General features: G+C 37.1%; 1 protein-coding gene across 1 annotated transcript in view; it reads left to right on the plus strand.

Moving 5' to 3' along the window:
• Positions 1-18,502: 18,502 nt before the first annotated feature.
• Positions 18,503-22,245, plus strand: part of AHR (aryl hydrocarbon receptor) — a 58,717-nt gene continuing 54,974 nt past the window's right edge. Inside the window, exon 1 of the mRNA XM_047695061.1 lies at positions 18,503-19,205. Within this exon, the coding sequence (XP_047551017.1) occupies positions 19,141-19,205 (65 nt within the window). The 5' untranslated portion in view covers positions 18,503-19,140. The remainder of the gene's footprint in view (positions 19,206-22,245) is intronic.

Here is a 22,245-nt window from a genome sequence, read left to right on the forward strand (position 1 = left end):
TGTTAGATAAGACTAACACTTAACTCTACCTCGTAAACTATTAATACATTATATGTTAATGAATCAAATTTAAATAAAATTTTTTAAGAGGCAGAGCAAGAAGCCAGGAGTATTATTGCTCAGATAGACGGTGCTCCTTCTTCATGGGAACAGGAGATGTGAAGAAAAAAAGTTTCTGTATACACACACACACACACACACACGATGAAGGAAATGTGCAGAACTCACTCAAAAAGACAGAATTTCTCCCAAGTCAAAAGCAGAAAGAGTAAGATATTACTATAATCTAACTGGTGGTAGTACTATCCAAGGGGAGAAAAATGAATCCAAGGGGAAAAAAATGAAGTATTTGGTCAAAGAGGGACACAGAGATAAAAATTTGCTACTTTGTGCCATGTTTCCAGAATCAAGAAGTGGTGGGTGGGGAAAAAGAGAAAGAGAGAGAAAGAAGGAGGGGAAGAAATGCATTGGTAATTGGTTAACAGCTCTGGGGACAGGAGAGCTCTAATTTGTAATGCTTGCTGATTTCTACGATATAAATACACGTGCTTTGGCTGATTTCAAGCTATAGATGTGACATAACTGAATATGAAATTGGGAAGTGGTATATAATCAGCTCACAGAGGTTGGTCCAAGGCAGTCCTAGTGCACCCCTGGAGGATGAAATACTGAAGTGTGAAGACCTGAGCACTTCAGTAATGAGAAAGATGTTCTTGGCAATAGGATGGGCATGGTGCACCTCCATATAGGTCATCGTTTCCAAAATATGTTCTAGTAAAACCCAAATGTTTATAGAAGACCACTTGTTAGTCACCCTGGACAGTCAGCCTTAAATCAGCCAGAGCAGCTCCATTTTTATCTCTCTCATGTTTTGTCTAAAAACGTCCTAAGAACCACAGGTTCTTATTTTTGTTGTTGTTTTACATTGTAAGAACCTTCCTAAAATGTAGTGCTCATTGTGCAATTTTTTTTTAAGATTTTATTTATTTATTTGACAGACAGAGATCACAAGTAGGCAGAGAGGCAGACAGAGAGAGAGGGGGAAGCAGGCTCCCTGCTGAGCAGGGAGCCAGATGCTGGGGTCGATCCCAGGACCCTGGGATCATGACCTGAGCCAAAGGCAGAGGCTTTGACCCACTGAGCCACCCAGGCACTCCTCATTGTGCAATTAAAAAAAAAAAAAACAAAACTATTTGCTCATCATCCCAAGTTCAGGTTTGGTAGAGCTGGCATCTCTACCCCACAAAGCTGAGTTTGCAACTGGCAGACTGTCTAAGTGTGTATGAATAAATAAAGCATGGAAGTATTGCCCAAAAAAAGGAGAGAAAAATTGTAATACTTGGGGCAAGCCCAGAAGCTGCCCCAGCTTCCCCAGACTGTGTTTACGGCATTCATGCATGTAGAAGGTTGCCCTTCCTGGAAAGGATATTTACTTCTAAATACCTCAGAGCTGCTGGAGCTGCTATATGGGTTAAGTATGAACCCAGGTGAGCCAAAGTCTGACATGGGCCCTTGAGAAAGACAGAGAACCAGGGGCCCAGTCTCAGGCCACCCTGAGGGTCTCTGGTAGGAAGAGGAACCTGTATGTTTACCCAATCCTGTCTCTCCAGTGCACTATTCATCCATTTTGAATTGAACTTCATTAAAATTAAAAGCTTTGTGCATCAAAAGTCACTATCAGGAAAAAAAAGATAACCCACAGAGTACAAGAGAATATTTGCAACTCATATACCTGATAAAAGTCTAGAAGTCACAATATATAACTCTTACAACACAACAAAATAACCTAATTAAAAATTGGGAAAGGATTTGAATAGATATTTCTCCAAAGAAGATAGACAATGCCCAATAAACACATGAAAAGATACCCAAGATCATTAGTAAAGAAATGAAAATCAAAAACCATAGTCAAGTGGCTACTAAGATAGCTATCATAAAAAGAAGAGGAAGAACAAGTGTGACATGGATACAGTGGAAGCCTCAGATCTTGCTGATGACAATGAAACATGTTGCAGCCACTTGGGAAACAGTTTGGCAGTTCCTCAAAAAGTTGACTGTACAGTTGCCATATGTCCCAGCAAATGTACTTCTAGATGTATACCCAAGAGACATGAAAACATATGTCCACACAAAAACTTGGACATGAATGCTCATCGTAGCATTATTCAAAATAGCCAAAAAGTGGAAACAATCCAATTGTCCATCAACTATGAACGGGTAGACAAAATGTAATCTATCAACAAGGCAATATGTCTTTCAGCCATAAAAAAGAAAGAAATATAGATATATACTCCACATGGCTAAAACTTGAAAACATTATGGGAAGTGAAAGTAGCTAATCCAAAAGACTATATATTATACTATTTCATTTATATGAAATGTCCAGAACAGACAAAGCCCTAGCGATGGAAAGTAAATTAGTGGTTTTCTAAGAGCTGGTAGGAGGGGACTAGAGAGTGACGATGAATGACTACAGGTTTTTTTGGGGGGGAAAGAGTGCTGAAAATGTCCTAGAATTAGATAATATTGATGGTTTCATAACCTCATGGATACACTGAAAAACACTCAGTTGTACACTTTTAAAATGGTGAACTTTATGCTATGTGAATTTTATTTCTTTTTCTAGAAAGAATCTGTTTCATAGGGTTGTTGTAAGGTTAAGTAAAACAAAGTATATAAAATGCACAGGACCTATATTTGATAAACACTAATTTTCATTTTTTTAAAAGGACTGAATGGAAAAGATAGACCTTATGCATTTTTGAGAATTGAAAATTTACATAAATAATATGCAATTTATGTAAGCTGTATGGGAAGTAAATGCAAATGTGTTAAAACTTTATCAAAATACTTGTTACAGCTTACATATCGAAAGACAATGGGTCATTTTATCTACATTATCCTGACTAGTGCACTTTGTGCTAATGTGAATTCACTGAGGTGTTTGTGCTTCTAATAAGTATTACCACAATAACTAGGATAAGTCATTAGCCTCGGGATAGACACAGCACCCCATCCAACAACTGAGTGAACCAATTACTGAACTGCCATTGTAATTAGTATTTTCATTGCTACCTGAATATCTACACAACAGATACTTAAAAAAATACAATGTAATCACAATTATGTCAGAGTTTCATATAATCATTAACAGAACCACTATTTGGGAACAAAAAGCATTTTAAATTATTAGAATTAAAGTAAGTCAGCCTATAATCTTTACCTGGGTGTAATATGTAGTGGTGAGCTTTTAATTTTAAACAGTAGCATTTCACATTGTGAAAGTCACCTTATGTCATGAGAAGCGTATGCAACTAATTGCTTATGGGTCTATCTTCCTGAAAGTTGTGCATGCTGCATTAAATGTTTAATGTGTCCTTGACCAAAAAATAATGCAATATTAATTTTGTTTTGATGATAAGTTGACTTCATACAAAAATAGATAAATAACCTAGCCAAGTACAATGGTTTTAGGAAATCCTTGCTCCCTGGGTTGTGAGGTCTCTAAATAATTTCTTTCATAAGAATGTCATTCTAAAGAACCTTCTCTAAATTCACCGAAGTTTAATGACAAAGAAACAGAATAAATGTTATTCAATTTATTGAGCCAGATTTTGAAAGTGAATGCCAAACATTAAAATTCAGAGAAGACCACAGTCAGGAAGTGATTCACAGTTTTAAGTGAATTAAGAATGAAAAACAAACAAACAAACAAAAACAAGCACATCTAATTTCCTGAAAGAATGTGTTTCTTCTGAGTTCTAATTTGAGCTTTAGTTATCCTGTGACAGGCAGTTCACAACACGGGCAAAAGAAAGGAAAAAAAGGAGGAAAGATAGGAGAAAGGGAGAGAGAAAAAGAAGGCAGGAGAAGGAGGGAAAGAGAGAGAAATGAAAGTAAAAGGGAAAAATAGAAGAACTAAGAAAAAGAAAGAAAAGTCATAGGAAGAAAAACTACAGGAAAGAAACAGAGGTTTTGCCTAAAACAAAATGAAACAATAAAACAGCATCACAGTGTGACTGTTATTTTCCAAATTAATGGCTAATGTCTGTTGGTGAAGTTTTCTAGTATATAATAAAACCTAGAAGAAATGACGATAATCTCACTAAAACCGAATTCATCATGTCATACAGATGTGTCATAGCCTAAATGCATAGTACATAACTTCATTATTCTCTAAATGATTTACATATCTAAAAATCAACAAAGCCAATTAAGTTTCGTGATCCATGAAACTACAGTAGACGTCTGAATAAGCATTTTTTGTTTGGAATTCAAAATTCCTAAAATGGAATAACTATGGTTTAGAGCGTCCTGTTGGTTCCCCACCCAATTCCCCAACCACTGCCCCCAGCTGCACCCATCCCCTAAACGCTCTGAGTGTTTGTTAGCTGACCAGACTCACTGATTTCCCTTTTTCCTTAACATTTCCTTCTGCTCTATGGAAGTCACTGCATTCTGCATCCAGGGGGTTATCCTTCCTTCCTTTTTCCTTAACCCAAGCCAGACCTCTTGCCTCAAGGTGGGACCAACTCTGGATGCAGTTCATGCCCCAGAGTTGCCCAGAGGAGCAAAGCTAAAGTTGGGCTCCCGGTGTTTGGTGTGCCTACTTAGCTCCTTCTCCTACCATATCCTACTTCCCACATTCCCTTTCCCTGAGAACACTCCCTCTGCAAAAGCTCTTTGGAAATGTGAGCTGAAACAGAAGGGAAAGAATGTTCCCTTGCAAACATTTTGGAAATAATAATTACTTATGAAATATTATTTTAAAAATGTATTTTTCCCAGAATGTTCTTTCCGTTTGAGGTAATTTTGTTAAGTTTTAAGAAATGACCTGGAATCATATGAAATCTAAATCAGAAATAAATATACCAGCAGAAAAATTTCATTAAGTACTTTTTCCTATATCTTTAACCTTCACATGCCAAGTAAGAATTTCTTTCTTTCCCAGCCATTAGACCTTGGCCCAGGTTTCCCCTGCCTTCCTCAAGCCCTCTTTGCTGGAATAATGCCTACTTTTCGGGGTTTAGCTTGTCATTTCAGAGTGCCTGAGGTTAGATGCCCTTTTCATGTGCTTTCAGAGTACGTTGTATTTACTGTTATCTTCAGTTCATCACAGTCCATGGTGATAGTCTGGTCACTCTGTTAGCCCTGCCTGCCCGGGACATTTTCTGAAAGTAAGGCAAGGACCATGTCTTATTCTTTATCCTAACCCCATTGCTCAGCACAATGCAGATACTTGAATATTTGTTGAATGAATGCATCCTTTATAACTATTGAATGAATACTATACTGTACAATTAATGAAATTATCTGGTTTCAGCCTATAAACTATCTCATAGATCATCTTGAATTACAAGTAATATACCAAACTGGTCACTGACATCTGAGAATAAGAGGCACGATAGCTGAGAAAACTTGCAACTGATTACACCCAGATAAAAAATCATGAATGTAATTTTTAGAATGTTTAATGTCAATAAAATGTCCAGGGTAGCGGCACCTGGGTGGCTCAGTCGGTTAACCATTGGACTCTTGGTTTCAGCTCACATCACAATCTCACAGTCATGGGATTGAGCCCGATGTCGGGCTCCACACACTAAGTGCAGAGTCTGCTTCAGATTCTCTCTCCCTCTGCTCCTCCCCTGCTCTCTCTCTTTCTAAAATAAATTAATAAAATCTTAAAAAATAACACCCAGGCTATGTTATAGTAAGTGTATAAATTCAACTCAATTAAGTACATATTGATTAAGCACTTAACATTTCACCAGCACATTCTTCAATCACGTGGAAAATATGGAGTGTTACAACTAAAATCATAAATAATACAAGATACAATATAAGTTAATGTGAAGAACACATGGCACAAGCCAGTATTTTATGAAATTAATGGGTTCAGATTGAATAAGTGGAGAGTAGGTTTTCCAACTAAATACAATGCTGAGGAGAGAAGTCTTAATTTGTCATATTTAGGGAATCATAAGAAAATTGGTCTGATTGAAGTGGAGGGCATGTGTTAGGGAATGCGGGAGATGCAATTAGATAAGAAACTAAAGTTAGATTAGTTGATGAGGTTTCTTAAGATGGCTATTTAAAATTGATTTGACAGAAAAGGAAAAATTATAGGTTCTTGAGAAGGGATGTGGAGTATGTATTCAGACCAAACTATTTTCAGAAGAAAGTTTGTGGTAGTATTTAAGATGAAATGGGGGTTGTCTCCCTCCCGATCCCATCTTGTTTCATTTATTCTTTTCCTACCCCCAAACCCCACATGTTGCATCTCCTCTCCCTCATATCAGGGAGATCATATGATAGTTGTCTTTCTCCAATTGACTTATTTTACTAAGCATGATACCCTCTAGTTCCATCCTCATTGTCGCAAATGGCATGATTTCATTTCTTTTGATGACTGCATAGTATTCCATTGTGTATATATACCACATCTTCTTTATCCATTCATCTGTTGATGGACATCTAGGATCTTTCCATAGTTTGGCTATTGTAGACATTGCTGCTATAAACATTCGGGAGCATGTGCCCCTTCGGAACACTACGTTTGTATCTTTAGGATAAATACCCAGTGACTCTTAATCTCACAAAACAAACTGAGGGTTGCTGGGGGGAAGGGGGAGGGAGAGGGGGGTGGGGTTGTGGGCATTGGGGAGGATATGTGCTATAGTGAGTGCTGTGAAGTGTGTAGACCTGGCGATTCACAGACCTGTACCCCTCGGGATAAAAATACATTATATGTTTATAAAAAAATAAAAAAAATTTTAAAAAAGATGAAATGGGGGTTTCTTAGATAAATATAAAACTTATGAGTTAAGGGTAAAAATGGGAACTAATTAAGGTTAGAACTGGCTATTAAAAAATGATAGATTTAATCTTGAATATAGGGTTAGATGGTGGAAATAAATAAGCTTAAAAGGGGTTATATATAGAAATAAATAAGCTTTTGTTCACAGAGCACTAGAAAATTCAATCTAGTTTATTCTGTCCAATATTTAAAATTACGTAAGAAAGTAATGAGTACTCAGTGTCATTCTCTTATTCTTTGAATTCACCTATTGAGGAGAACTAGAAGGTCTTTATCACAATGAGGTCCAAATGAATTTAGGTCCTGAGGGACCAAGGTCAATATAATAAGACCAATGTAATAAGACTCTCCCTGTATATATCATGAGATATATATGATGTACATACTCTAAGAAAGTCTCAAGGGGGAAAAAAGTGAATGGAATAATTCCTTTTAGAAGAGGCAAAATTAAAAAAAAAAAAAAAACTCATTGCAAGTCTAAAGGGTACAGAAAAAGACACCAATAGAAACGGAGACAAGAATTAGCGGCCAGGCTGAAACTGGAGAGCAGTGAAGTCAAATCAAGAAATTGATTTGGAGAGAACTGGTGCCTTCATGGTGGTTAAGCATATGAGCGGATTTAAAGGTAAAATATGTCTTGGTGCCACATTCACAGCAGCGAATGTTTCCAAAAATAAGGTGAAAAAGATTTTACTTATATTTTATTTTATTCCTTTAGAAAGTATGAGAAAACAGTGCAAAATTTTTTTCTTATCTGTTCAAAATCCTGACAGACTTGGGTTGATATCTGTCAATACATTTCCATTTACGGAATTAGCCATAGTGCTTCTAATTATTACCATCAGAAAAATTTAACTTTAACAGGAAACTATAAAATTGAAGTGAAAACTATTCATTTCAGTTATAAGAAAGGCATCATTCAAACTCAGAGAAATTCTTAGGAGTTAGAGATTTCTCATACCTAGCTATCTAAGTACACAATTGATTTTTTCTGTGTTATTTGCCAAACAAGACTGATATGTCACAAAATATTGTATTATATGAGTAAAGTTAATGACAGGAAAATACGATGAGACAATGTTAAGAGCTGTTGGTCATATCATGTCTACCCATCTTTTTAAAAAGAGGAAACAGTATAGAATATACTGAGGTGGTACAGTTTGGTCTTTTCAACTGCCCACACGATATGAATGAAATTTGTTGACATGTATTAACTAGGGTTCAGTTCAGGAAACAGAATAAGGTCGAGGTTCTTCAAGTAGACAGAAATTTACTTGAGGGAATGAAAAGCTTACAAAGTAATTGGAAAGGCTAGAGATAGAGGCTCTAGGCTGGGCATTGAGGAACATTTCCAGAATTTAGTAGCAGAACTACTACTCCTTCAGTCAGAAAGGTGAAGAATCCAGATGTCACCTCAGAATTTATTGAGTTCAGAGACACAGTACTGTAGCTACCAGTAAGGAATCAAGAAACCACCAGTGCGTGGCCACTGCAATAACCTCTCAAATCCCACAAAACAAGAACTTGGATGCTGGAAACTATCGTGCAAAAATCGTGTCTTCAGAATCTCGATTATTGGCAGAAAACAACACAGCAGCAGGAAGATGACCTCCACTTGACTTCTGCCTTTCAAACCTCAACAAGTGCATCTAATTGGCTGAACCTAATTTGCATCTGCAGCTTCAATTGCACAGGAATCTGGGGACTCTGAAGTGCAGAAATGCACACTATAAAGTGGAGAAGAGTTGCCAGTTGGCCCCATCCAAAATACTGTGATTCAAAGACTTTAGAAATTTCTCATCCAAGGTCACAGAACTAGCGAGTGTTTGAGCAACAAACTTGAATTCAAAGATTCTGGCGACTTGCCCAGTCCTCTTTCCACTACATCAGTCTACAGCACTGATTACTCTCTGAAGACATTTGCCAAAGGAGACATATTTTCAAATCTTGTGCTAATTATATTTTTCACTGAAGCATTAATTCAGGCATCTGTGCATACTGTTACCTTTTAGTCTTATGTCAAATCTCTTTCTTCTTCCAGATTCAGACTTAATCTTATTTTACAGTACTTACAGTTAAACCAACACTGCAAGGGTTTAATACCTTTGAGTATTTTTCTCAGCAGGCTTGCTGCTTAATCCATTTAATGTCAGAACAACACAGACCTTCTTATTAAAATGGGAGAAAGGACATTATTAGAGACTACATCAGTGGTTTTCTTTCTGCGGGGTAAAACCCACCAGTATGGCAATATTTGTACCTTATCTTTATTTTAATTTGTGTTTTCTGCTGACCATGTAAGAAAAACGTTTAAAAGGAAAAGATCTGGCGGTATCAAATCCTCTTGAATTTTAATCATACATAAAAGAAAAACAGAAAAATGAAAATCCTCTTAAACAAATCTTCCTAAGCTTGTGCTCCAATATTAAAATTAAAAATAGAGAACATATAAATAAAACATTTGGAATAAGTGGAAAATTTGTAATGCATCAATAATATCTCAGTAGTATCAATTAAATTGTAACTTTCATGCCAAAAGCTTTTTAAAGGAACTTTGGGAACATATTTTTATTTATACATTTAATGATCTAAATACAGAAATTTCTTACCTATACATTAAAAGAATATAAATTGCTAGATATGGGTCTGTTTAGAACTAACAACACAACGTTAAAATGAAAAGAAGGGGTTAAATTCATGTTACTATGTAAAAAATTCAGTTCTCGCCAAGTTAACATGTAACTCAGAAATATTCAAGGATAACTAAAAAGTCAAAGTTTTCATTTTATATCTTTTGTCTACTTTCTGTCTATAGTGAAAGTTCTTTATCAGGATTCAGATGACCGTTTTTACTAATATGAGCGTGTGTTGACTTTAGTTTTTTGGTGATGGCAGTGGTGGCGATGTGTTTCAAAGAATCGTGTGAAAAGTTGGCAGAAATCTGAGCGCTCGTGAAATCTGAGTTTAAGCAATATGGAAAAACACAACATCTAATAAATTAAATATTTGAAAATCCTGGTTTCTGAAGATAAGGATTGTTTGCATTACAAAATAATCTAGTTGGCGTTTTTTAAAATACTGACCAATTCCAAAATAATTGTTTGAAATCCATGCTCTTTTTTAGAAACACATTTGCTTTCCGTGATTCTCTATTTGTTGATTTAGATAATCTCCGAAAGGATTCAACCCAAAGCAGGGACTAAAGGAATTGAAGAGATCTGTTCAAAACTGGGAATGAACTGAAACCTTCCAATTGGATTCCATCAGGACTCCTTACCTCTTGTAAAGGCATATGGGAAATCCATCTATGTTCAGACAGGAAAGAAACTCAACTAAAGTTTTACAAGGAAAATTCTTTCCCCCTGCCTTAGAAGGGAAGGGTGGGGAGCTGCTATTATACGAGACTCTCCACCCTTAGCCATAGCCCCTTGATTCATTATGTAACCAGATCTCCTTTATCATTGTCAACTTACCAGTCAGGTAACGGTAGATTTTTACTATGCTTGGTATAAGGTTTGACTGAGAAGAATAGTCCTAAGAGCCTTACTTACCATTCTTGTTCTGCTAGCATTAATGTGAAAAGATTTAGCTTGGTGTGCAAACTAACATTTTTCCCCAAAGATTTTTTTAAAACCTATTATTTTAGCATATAAGACTTATAGATATAAATTGTGGCTATTGGTGCATTATAAAGTCATATTCAGGGAGTATATGCAAGACAATTGATAAAAAAATTTCAAATTTATAGCATAAGAACAAGTAAAACAATATTTTGAGGTATTAGAAATTTAGAATAGACTAGGATTAGGATAGAAATGAAATTATTAGCATTTTAGTATGTATAACTACCAATACAGTAAAATGATCTGTAGTTAGCATAAACCAGCTAAATTCTTGGAAAGCACAACTAATAACATGTATTCCTCAGGCCACAGATGCTACAAAATGGGGATCTTAGTCTTCGAGGTTTGTTCTCACACTGAAGTGCAGAAATTTCATGTGAGTCTTTTTTCACTTATCTTCCATCTGTTTCCTGGACTATCAAGGGTTAGAAAAGATCTAAAGCTTTATCTTAGGAAGAGCTGAGTGATTAATATATCAGTCTTGGCTTCATCTCTCACTGAAACTATTATTAGGCTTCAAATAAATTATTTTGTTTCTGAATTCTGAACTTGAGAGTAAAAGGCTGTTTTTGTCCTTTTTCTTTTTATTGTGAAAATTTTCAACATATGGGAAAGTTGAAAGAATAATACCACAAATAACTATATACCCTTCACAGCTGTATATGTGTATGTATAAATATGTGTATCTGTGTGTGTGTGTGTTATGTGTAATTTTCTTTCTTTCTTTTTTTTTTTTTTGATAGATCATTCTTGGATAAGTTACAGACAGGATATTTCACACTTAAATGTTACAGCATGCATTTCCTGAGAATAAGGATCTTCTCTTACATACAATACAACTATTATCGCCCCAAATCTTGATACCCACGCCACAACCTACACCATGAAATCAAAATCTGTATAAAGAAACTCTAAACATTAGTATTTTTTTAAAGTTTCCAGGTAATTACGATGCATAACAAAAGGTGAGAACCACTGTCTATAGATGAGTAAATCCAAGTTAAACATTTTCCAGAAAGAAAACACTGTTTTTTTCTTTTTAATTATGCATAAGAATAAGCTAGTCTTTCAAGTTCAGCAGGTCTAAATTATAGATTTTAGATAAGAATGGTACAATAATTTATATTTCCTTAAGTTTTTCTTAGCATGTTTAATATAACTTTAAAAATGTCTTAAAAAATAAAAAGTAAATAAAAATATCTCTTTAATATAAATGTATTTGATCTTCATTTCAATTTCTTCTATATGATCATTTAAAATGCATAAAATACATATCATTGTAGGAATCCAAAATATATTTATCTGTAAAGTTAAATGGATTTAAACAAAAAATATTTATATATTTGTATGTTATTTAACAAATATTATAAATCAGATACAAATCTTAGCATATGAAATATAAAACTTCTTCTTAACCTATCCTGTAGTCAAATTTCACATTTGTCAAGTTCCAACAAGCAAAAGTCAAAATCTAAATGGAATGTTTGTTAAAAATAAAAAAATAGAGGGGTGCCTGGGTGGCTCAGTGGATTAAGCCTCTGCCTTTGGCCCCGTCATGATCTCAGGGTCCTAGGATCGAGCCCCGCATCGGGCTCTCTGCTGGGCAGGGAGCCTGCTTCTCCCTCTCTCTCTGCCTGCCTCTCTGCCTGCTTGTGATCTCTTTCTCTCTCTCAAATAAATAAGTAAAATTAAAAAAAAAAATAAAAAAATAAATAAATAAATAAAATACATGTCAATGTTTTAAGAATGTTCTTTCATATACAAAAACTCTTATTGTTTCTTACAATAAAACATTATCCCTAAGTAAACAAAAATAATTTTCACTCATAACAAATTATTCCTACATTTTCTTGGTGTTAAGACTGGTAGTGGTCCAAAAGGTATTTCAAAAATTCTTTAGGGGTGCCTGGGCGGCTCAGTGGGTTAAAGCCTCTGCCTTCGGCTCAGGTCATGATCCCAGGGTCCTGGGATGGAGCCCCGCATCGGGCTCTCTGCTCAGCAGGGAGCCTGCTTCCTCCTCTCTCTCTCTCTGCCTGCCTCTCCACCTACTGTGATCTCTTGTCTGTCAAATAAATAAATAAAATCTTTAAAAAAAAAAAATTCTTTAATACCCGTTAATTACTTTTTGTTTTTGGCTTCTACTTATGACATTGTTGTGGAATAACCAAGCAAGGAAAGAAGGCATAAAACATTTAGAAATAGCCATTAGATATTTATGTCTGCTTTCTGGTATTAGAATCAAAACACTTGATATATATACTGATTATTTTTAGAAATGAATCAAACTGGTTCACAGTGACTTAAATATTTTTTATTGGAATAGAAGTCATAAGACTTGCATTCTAGGCTATGACAAGCAAGACATAATTTTATCTCTCTGGGCCTGAGGTTTCTCCTCTGTTAAATGAAGGGTTTAGCTCTGTTACAGATTCCCAGACTTTCCCAGTTCATGGTATTCTTAGTGTGTCAGTAATTTTTTCACAGCATCACAGGGTAAAAGAAATACCTTATAATTCCATTTATTAAACAGTATGTCCGAACTTATTATGTATGTCTATCCTAACCTCTTAGTAGCTATTTTAAAAAAATAATGCACATACTTTTTAAAATTTTTATTTCATTCTTTTTAAAAAAATTTATTTTATCTTTTTTTCAGTGTTCCAAGATTCATTGGAACTCACCAATTTCAACTCACATTGAAACTCACCCAGTGCTTCATGCAATATGTGCCTTCCTTAATTTTATTTCATTCTTAATGAGATGTGCACATCTATCAGACATGTTACACATTCTTAAACCTTGGAATTGGGCTGGTAACCACTACCCTCATTTCCTATTTCACAGTCATTTTCTTGAGGTCCTTGTGTTTTATAACTACAATTTACAAAAACCCAGCATCACAAAGATATGATGTCATTGAGTGAAAGAAGTACTGAACTACATGGGTACTAGCGGCTTGCATGGTGTCCAACCGATATCATTGTGTTGGCGAAATGAATGAATACATGTACTGTGACAGAATAGGGTTAGCATTCAATTTAGTTATTTTCCTTTATTCTAAAACAGCTGCTATTTATAATACCATTCCTAAAACTTAGTTTGTTTCCTTATAATACTTAGCAGGAAAAAGGAACTCATAGACCTATAGCTGCACCTGAAACCTCGGAAAGTAATCTCACATAAACTAAGTAAAAGGCTAATGTCACTTTGGATGAAGCAGTAAAATATTCATAAACTCTTCCAGGCAAATTATTTATTATAAGAAAGAAATCATGTTATTTCATAAAAATTGCTCACAGAAAATTTTAAAATCTGACTGATGGCTATAAACCACACTTTGAGAAATATGTTCAACAGTGGTCATGTTAGAGGTAGAAAGTGATAGTTTCTAGAAAATGGCTACTCTTTTTTTAATTGAATTATACTACACAAGACTGATTTCATTGACATACTAAGCAAAAATTGTCAAAGAAATGAATGGTGTTACTATTAAAGTGAAATAAATTCCGATAATCTTATTCTTATGATCTATTATACAAAGATCAGTTACTAAACTAAGACTGTGATATGTATAGCTTCACAGAATTTCTGCATAATGAAAATAGTCCTGAAGTCAAACAGAAAATTATGGTATGGAAGTAGGACAAAATAAGAGAATGATTATGCCAAGTAACTAACAACTTTAAAAAGGGTAGACATTTTGTAAAAACACTAAATTAATATCAGTTCATGGGAGTTAGTACATTTCATTTATCTCTTTTCTAAAAGAAGTTTTAAGCTACACAAATAAATTAAGTTTCAATATGCATTTTTACCCCTGAGGTTCTTATGCTAGGAGGAAATTATTTACACTTTATACATTTTAGATAGAATGGTGATGGACAGGAATACAGGGATGAAGGAAAAAAAGAGAAGGTAAAATAGAGACATCAAAGTTCCCTGTATGCACTGTCATCTTTGGTTCCCTCCTTTGCCTTAAACTGAAAGTTAGCTATCACTGAGGCAATCATCTTCAGAATGGTGCCTAATTATTTTCTTTCATTACACATCCAGGATATAGGGTGGATGTCCACCTAGTTCCCTGTTGCCACTTTCCAAATTACTTTTCCTTCCTAGACTTGTAAAATTAAAACAAAAACCATCAAGCACAAAACACACCTGGCTTGTTTGTAGATCCTGCTAGAATACCAGCCTCATCATATCTCCTTCATCTTTCTGATCAAAAATTACCAGCCTACTACATTTCACCCACTGTCCTCCTTTCCCCCAGCTTCTGTGGACTAGTGGTTCTCAAACTTTATGTACACTTAAATTACCTGAAAGAACTTGTTCAATTCAGATTCTGACTCAGTAAGGACAGCCAGAGAGTCTGCCTTTCTTATAACTCTCTAACAAGCTGTGGACCACTATGAAGAGTAAAGCACTAGAGGAGCTATTTCCACTATTACCTAATCTTCTATATACTCCTAATTCCCCTATTCTGCTGTGGCACTCATTCCTTTCTGTCTTTACTATTTTTTTTAAAGATTTTATTTATTTATTTGTCAGAGAGAGAGAGCACAGGCAGAGGCAGAGGGAGAAGCAGGCTCCTTACTGAGCAAGGAGCCCGATGTGGGACTCAATCCCAGGACGCTGGGAACATGGCCTGAGCCAAAGGCAGCGGCTTAACCAACTGAGCCACCCAGGCGTCCCTGTCTTTACTATTTTTAATTGCTCCTTATCTTTCTTACACAGTCAATCTCAATCTCTCCTCTCTCTCAATCGCTTGAGTATCTTCCATTAACTAACACACACACACACACACACACACACGCATACGCATGCACGCGCGCACACACACACACATTTTACTCCTGTCCTAGCTACCATCCTAGGTCTCTCCCTTTCACAGCCAAACTTAAAAAAAAAAAAAAATTGCCTGTGTTTGCTTATGCCCTTAAAAAAAAAAAAATTGTCTGTGTTTGCTTATGCCCTTTTCCATCACAAATCCAATTCTGTGTCCACCATCATAATGCTCACTACCAACATAATGTTCACTAAAGTCATCAATGACTCCACACTGAGAAGCCAACAGACATTTTTGGTTCTCATCTTATGTGACCCTATCACCATCATTCAATATTGTGAACCACTCCTGACATTTTTCCACTTTGTTCTCCATGACATGGTGATCTGCTTATTTTCCTGTTACCATTCTAGTGACTCTTTCAGTTGGTTTTTTAGGTCCATCATCTTTTATTTAGCTATAAGATATTAAATAGAAATTCTTTAGAGACTAGTCCTTCTTTCCCAGAATATATTTGTATCCTAAAACCTCCATGCTCTGTCAACTAAAAGCAAATAACTTCTAAATTTATGTCTCCAGCTTAAATGACTGCTTTGAGTTACAAACTTGTATATTCTATGGCCTACCTGGCATCTTCCCTTAGATATCTCAAAGGTACCTCAAACATGAGAGATCCATGCTAAATTAATAATTTCCAAAAATACATGCTACGTAACATAGCCAGATACATAGTCCAGAAAACTATTAAGTTTTTGATACTTCCTCTTCCCTCACTGTCATATGTCCACTCTATCCTCCAAGACCTCCCAAATATCTATGGAATCTATTCAATTTTCTTCATCTCCACCATCCTCTCCTCTAGTGTCAATAATTGTCATCTCCGGGGTAGTCTATAGCAAATGGTTTCTTAAGGAGTATTACTTTCATCCATGCCACTCTGCTCCTCCCCTCTTTAATCTGTTCTACACCCTGTAGATATGACGATACTTTTTAAACACAAATTTCACCACTGATGCCCTGATATTTTATTAGTCCCTCACACCTGCCAAGCTCCTTCTGACTAAAGGGATGTTGCTTGTACTGTTGCATTGGCTTGGAATGCTCTTGCCCTATTTTCTCCTAGGTAACTCTGTTTCTCCTTCAGATCCCAACTCAATTACCATTTTTTGGAAAAGCCTATCTTTGCCTTAATGAATAGGTCAAATTCCCTAAAAGATTACAATATTACAATATTCCTGGAAAGCATGGTACCTTTCTGGTTTTTTGTTTTTGTTTTGTTTTTTTTTTTTAAAGACTATTTATTTATTTGACACAGAGAGAGATCACAAGTAGGCAGAGAGGCAGGCAGAGAGAGAGGGAGAAGCAGGCTCCCTGCCCAGCAGAGAGCCCGATGCGGGGCTCGATCCCAGGCCCCTGAGATCATGACCTGAGCTGAAGGCAGAGGCTTTACCCCCTGAGCCACCCAGGCGCCCCTACATTTCTGTTTTTGTTCACCATTATCTCCCCAGTACTAGCACAATTCCTGACACAAATTTGTTACCCTCAAAATAACTCTTGATGAATTAAGGTGTGGAGAGGTTAATATCAGTTTAAGAATCCCAAATAGGGGACGCCTGGATGGCTCAGTTGGTTAAGCAGCTGCCTTCGGCTCAGGTCATGATCCCAGCGTCCTGGGATCGAGTCCCGCATCGGGCTCCTTGCTCATCGGGGAGCCTGCTTCTCCCTCTAGCTCTGCCTGCCATTCTGTCTGCCTGTGCTTGCTCTCTCTCCCTCTCTCTCTCTGACAAATAAATAAATAAAATCTTAAAAAAAAAAACAACTCTCTATTTCAAAGATAAAATCATACAGCCTTCTAGACTGAAAGAAAAAAGAGAAAAAGAATCATTTCCCTTCTTCCCTAAAAAAAAAAAAAAAAAAAAAGAATCCCAAATAGTATGCCATTTGAGTTGGGCACTCTATTTCTGTAATTATTGAAGAATAAAGTGGAGGGAGATGAATTAGGGATATTGCAAAGAATAAAATGTAATAGCATTTGCTGTAATAATTAGAACTGGAAGGGAAGTTGGAGATATTTCATAGGTGATCTACAGAATGGCAGAGCCAATGATAAAGCAGTTTCAGCTAAACCAAATGATAAGTTCAGTTTATTGATGCATGGAATTTGAGGTTACAAACTCGCCAGGTGGAAAAGGCCTGAGGACATATCAAACTGTAGGAATGGATATGGTGGGAGATATCATCTAGACATCTTAGTCTGGATATCCTTCTGTTCCTGACATGTAAACATATTTCTCTCTTTGTGTTCACTATCCTGGTTATCAGCACAGAGTCAGAAATCTTGAAGACATTTGAGATCGATGTCTTCTTCTATTTCCTTATCCCTTTCTATCATCATCTATTTGTTCTTTCTTCTTTCTGTCCTACTGCCACTTCCCTGGACTTTGACCTGGACTGTTTCAGCAACTCTCTTACTACTCCCCCTGCATCCAGGCTTGCTCTCCTGTAATTGAGTTTGCACGTTCCTCCCAGAGTGACTTTGCGAGACACCACAAGGTCACTTCCTGCTGAGTATCTTTAAAAGGCTTCCATTGACTACAGGACAAAATCTAGAGTCTTCATTAAGGCTTTGTGATTTGGTCCTAGAATTCCTGAACTTCACTTCCAGCTCCTCTCTCCAATCTACCAGATTACTTATTATCTCCAAATGCTGCGTTATTTCCTTCTTCCTTGCTTCCATTCCATTCCACTGAAATCTGACTGTAGAATAATGTTTTTCTGGCTGCGGAAAAGATACTATATTGTCTAGCATGCGGACAAAACAAAACAAAACAAAACAAAACTAAAGGCCAGGGAAACTCTTAGCCTTCAAGTTCAACTTGTGTGTGGCCTCCTGAATGAAGTCTTCCCCTCTAGGAAAATATTTAGAGTCCCATTGGTTATCTGCCAACTCGCTCTAATTATTAGCCAAAAGTTTGCTGAGTCACTCTCACGTAGGTGAAGTTAAGCTCACTATTTGGTATGTCTGTGTTGCGCTACTCTAGCTACAAAGAGTTTGGCTACTACATAATCTGTTGTCACACCTCTTTTCTGGACTGCAAATGTTTCCACAGTCTCCACCTCCTTGACCTCAAGAAGATGGCTACTGGAAGGGAGAGCGGGGGCGCGTCCTTACGTCTTCCGTCATCACACGCAGGGAGGGTGGGGCCCTCAAGGGAATGAAACAGAGGGGCGGGGCCAATAGGATGGGGCGGGGCTACGATATGTGGGCGGAGCCCGAGAGGGGTCGGGGGCGCGACTGCTATTCAGCCGGTGTGTGCCGCTGCGAGAGGCTCCGCAGGAGAGTCTACTCGACGCTCGGTCCCGAGAACGTGACCAGGACCAGAGACAGCCGCGTAGCCGAGCGGAAGCTGGTGGCACCGGAGTGCTGCCGGAGTCCGAGTTCGGCAGGCGGGAAGCACCCGGCATAGGGGAAGCCCCAGGAGCAGCGCGGCGGCGCCTCCCTTACCCAAGGGGCCGCGGCGACGGTCACGGGGCGCGGCGCCACAGCGCGCGACCCAGGCCACGATTCCAAACAGGCGGGCCAGGCTCCTCCTCCACCCGGGCCGCCTCACCTGCGGACAGCGCAGCGCCGCCTCCTCCGGTGCAGACGGCACCTGCGCCGCTTTGCTCACGGGTCTCCGCCCCTCGCCGCTCCGCTCCAGACCCGGGTAACTCACCTGGCCGCGCGGGGCTACTGGAGCCCCGGTTCGGGGCGCGCGGCGTCTGAGCCACCTCCTGGGGAGGACGCAGGTGGAGCGGGGCGTGACTTCGTGGAAGCAGGCGCCGGCTACTGCAGTCGTCCCGGTTGCTGCCGGATCCCGGGCACCGGGCAGTCTCGCCCGCTCCCGGGAAGGAGCCGCCGCCGGCTAGGCACCATGAACAGTAGCAGCGCCCATATCACCTACGCCAGTCGCAAGCGGCGGAAGCCAGTGCAGAAAACGTAAGTGTCCGGAGCGCGTCCCCTGTGCTGGTGCGGGGAGGGGGGGCGCTACCCCGCCCCCAAATCCTCGCCGTCTAGAGATTAGGTTCACTCCTTATACAGTCTGTGGAATCGAGATTTGGAGGCCAGCGGAGAGACCCAGGCCTTGGATTTTTCCATTTTTAATTACTGCATTAAAAAAATTGCGCGCCTCCCCCTGTCCCCGACGCGCACGCACCCTCTCGCACCCCCATCCTTCTGCACCCCTGTTCTCTTTTCTGTGTTCCTAATTTGTTGACAGGTCTAGCCTGCCCTATGGGGCTGGTGGATTAGTTAACATAAAACCGCCTTGAAATCCCCTTCCACTTTTAATATCCTCATGGGTTAGGTTAAAGTACGGTTATTATTCCCATTCCTTGGTAGGGCCAGATGTTTTAAAGAGCTAAACACGTGCCGTCTGTAAGAAAGGCTCTGAGTTCCTGTGAATATATTTTTCGGCCCCTGCAACTGGGTTTCTGCTGCGCTTCTATTTACTTATTTGGCAGTAATTTTGTAGCGCTCAACGTGATCTATCGGTAAAATATATAGAGGTGGTAGCGGGGATGAGTGAGTGTGGTGGACAGGATATAGTGGGGGATTTGTATGTTCAGCCACCCTTTGGGGGAACTTCCTTACACTTTTGAGGTGATTTTAGGGTGTGTGAATTGAAAGATTTGGAGCTGGAACTATTGAGACAGACGTTTGCATTCCTAGCATCTTTCTTTAATTACCTTTTCCTCCTGCTTCAAAGTTTTGTCAATTCTAATAGAGCTATTAGAAACTTAGATATTTTGTTTGTTTTGGTGAGATATTTGTGTAAGATGGTAAATACTTTAAGATAACGTTTTAGAAAAAAATCTGTGCTTGACACAGATTGACTACTGGGAGTTGGCTGTATTCATGTGTTTATTATTAATGATGATCTTTGAGTTACTTAACATTTTTCAAATTTTCATAAACCATTTTAAGAACACAAACGTTTACTCAGCACAAATCAGAAGTGTGCATTTTGCTTAAAACTTAATTTAGGTTATTAATCCAGCTCAGAAAAGTAACAGTTTAAAATTTTGATTTGGAACCAGTAGCTGGATTTTTCATTATTTTCATTATATGTCATTATTCTGGAGTTTTAATTTCCTTTTAGAATTTCAGTTATCATAGTTCTTCAGATTTAGGGTTGGGATTAACAGAGGATATTAACCTATAAATATACTGATTAAAATTCAAAGTCTTATCCTGCAGTGGGGCTGACATTAGGAATACTGCCTAGTCAGCAGTTTTGTGTCTTGGCAGTTCTGTGACATGCATTTTGTGGAGTGGTTTCTTATATAAAAATGTATTCGCCTAACTTAACCTTGTCCTTGATGGTTATTTAAAATTGAGAGGTATCCCAAATGCCTGTTCTATGTATTTATTAATATAGTAGTACACTTAGCATAATATAAAATAGAGACATCATGGGTTTTACGTGTATGGTTAGAAAACGTGAACATCTCCGTGGTGAATTTTTAGGTTTCAGTCATTGTTGTAATAAAGTATCTAGATGACTTTAAAAAAAAAAATCAAAAGCCTTAGTATTGTATTCATTATAAAGTTTAACAACTTTGGCTTTAACTAACATTTTATTAAAGATCTTCCCTTTAAATATATTATTTTTTATTTGTATAAGATGTACCTTTCATTATTTTATCTTAACATTTTAATAGACTTCCTAAAACCTTTTAATATATTTGTATTTAATAATCTCTCATAATACAGTGTAATTAAAGCATTTTCCACATTCACCTTCATTTTATTTTAGTTAGTGTAGATGTTTATCAGATCTTTGTTGAGCACCATGCATTGCTTCTAGTCCTATAAATACCTCAAAATGTCACTATATTGCTTCTGAAGAAAAGCCTACTCCTGGCATTTACAGAATCAGGTGAAATTGATTATAACTTTTTACCTGAATGAAAAATGGTTCACTCTAGAAGGCAATTAATCAAAGTTCATTTTTAGGAATGTAGCCATTAAACCTAATATTAAATTTAATATGAATTTTTAGTTACTAGTTTTTAGCTAACGAGGTCTAAAATAGGCCAGCATTGTCAGAAAAATAGATCCAGTCTGAGCTGAAAATGCTATTGAGATCTATTTAATTTTAATCCCTTAAGTGAGAATTATTTTATTTTAATGAAAAAATGTGCTATTATAATTATAGGACTGTTACTTAGACAGTCATTTTAATATACAGTTCCATAAAATTTTGGAATTAAGTAGGTGATAACTTTAACCTGAAGTTCTTCCAGTCCATCTTCAGTTGAATTTATCAAACAAGATAAACTCCCTCTAGTGGCAAATCTCACTTTGAAAATTATCTAATTGGTAGGAAATACAACTGTGTGTTCAGTATAATCCCACTAAAGTATCTTGTACATAGTAGATGCTCAGTAAATGTTTCCTTTCTTTTTGGAGTAATTAAATTAGGAAATTAAAGCATATGAACCAACCTTGTACCAGACCCATGTTCCTAAAGGCATTTTCATAAGATACCCTTAGCAATGGATTCTTTCCTTAAAGTGTTACTCTATATGTAATAACCCTGCTTGGAAGGCAGGCAGGTTTTGTTTTTTTTTTAAACTTAAATTTTTTCCTGTTTTATTTTCTTTGGAGATGAAAGTATTTTCATTTGCTTACTTTGCTTAGTTAACTTTCTTAATTTGTCTCATCAAGATAGATTAAAAGCACACTATTGAGTTAAATAGAATCTTTTTTCTTAATAATAACTTTATATATTTTTATAATTTTAAAAATTTTATTACTACAGAGAAAGTTTTAGTGGAACTTCAATTTACTGTATTTCTAGGAAGGTATTACTGATCGTTGGTAAATAATAGGTGTTGAGTAAATACTATCTACGCTTAAAAAATGATAATCTCAGTAATGGTGGTCAAGATAGCCATCATGAAATGTCAGAACTGGTAATAACTTCTTAGTCTTAGATGATCCTTTTTCCTTTATTAACATAATAATAATGTTA

Source organism: Lutra lutra, chromosome 11, assembly GCF_902655055.1.
Source record: "Lutra lutra chromosome 11, mLutLut1.2, whole genome shotgun sequence".
In the NCBI taxonomy this organism is placed as follows: Eukaryota; Metazoa; Chordata; class Mammalia; order Carnivora; family Mustelidae; genus Lutra; species Lutra lutra.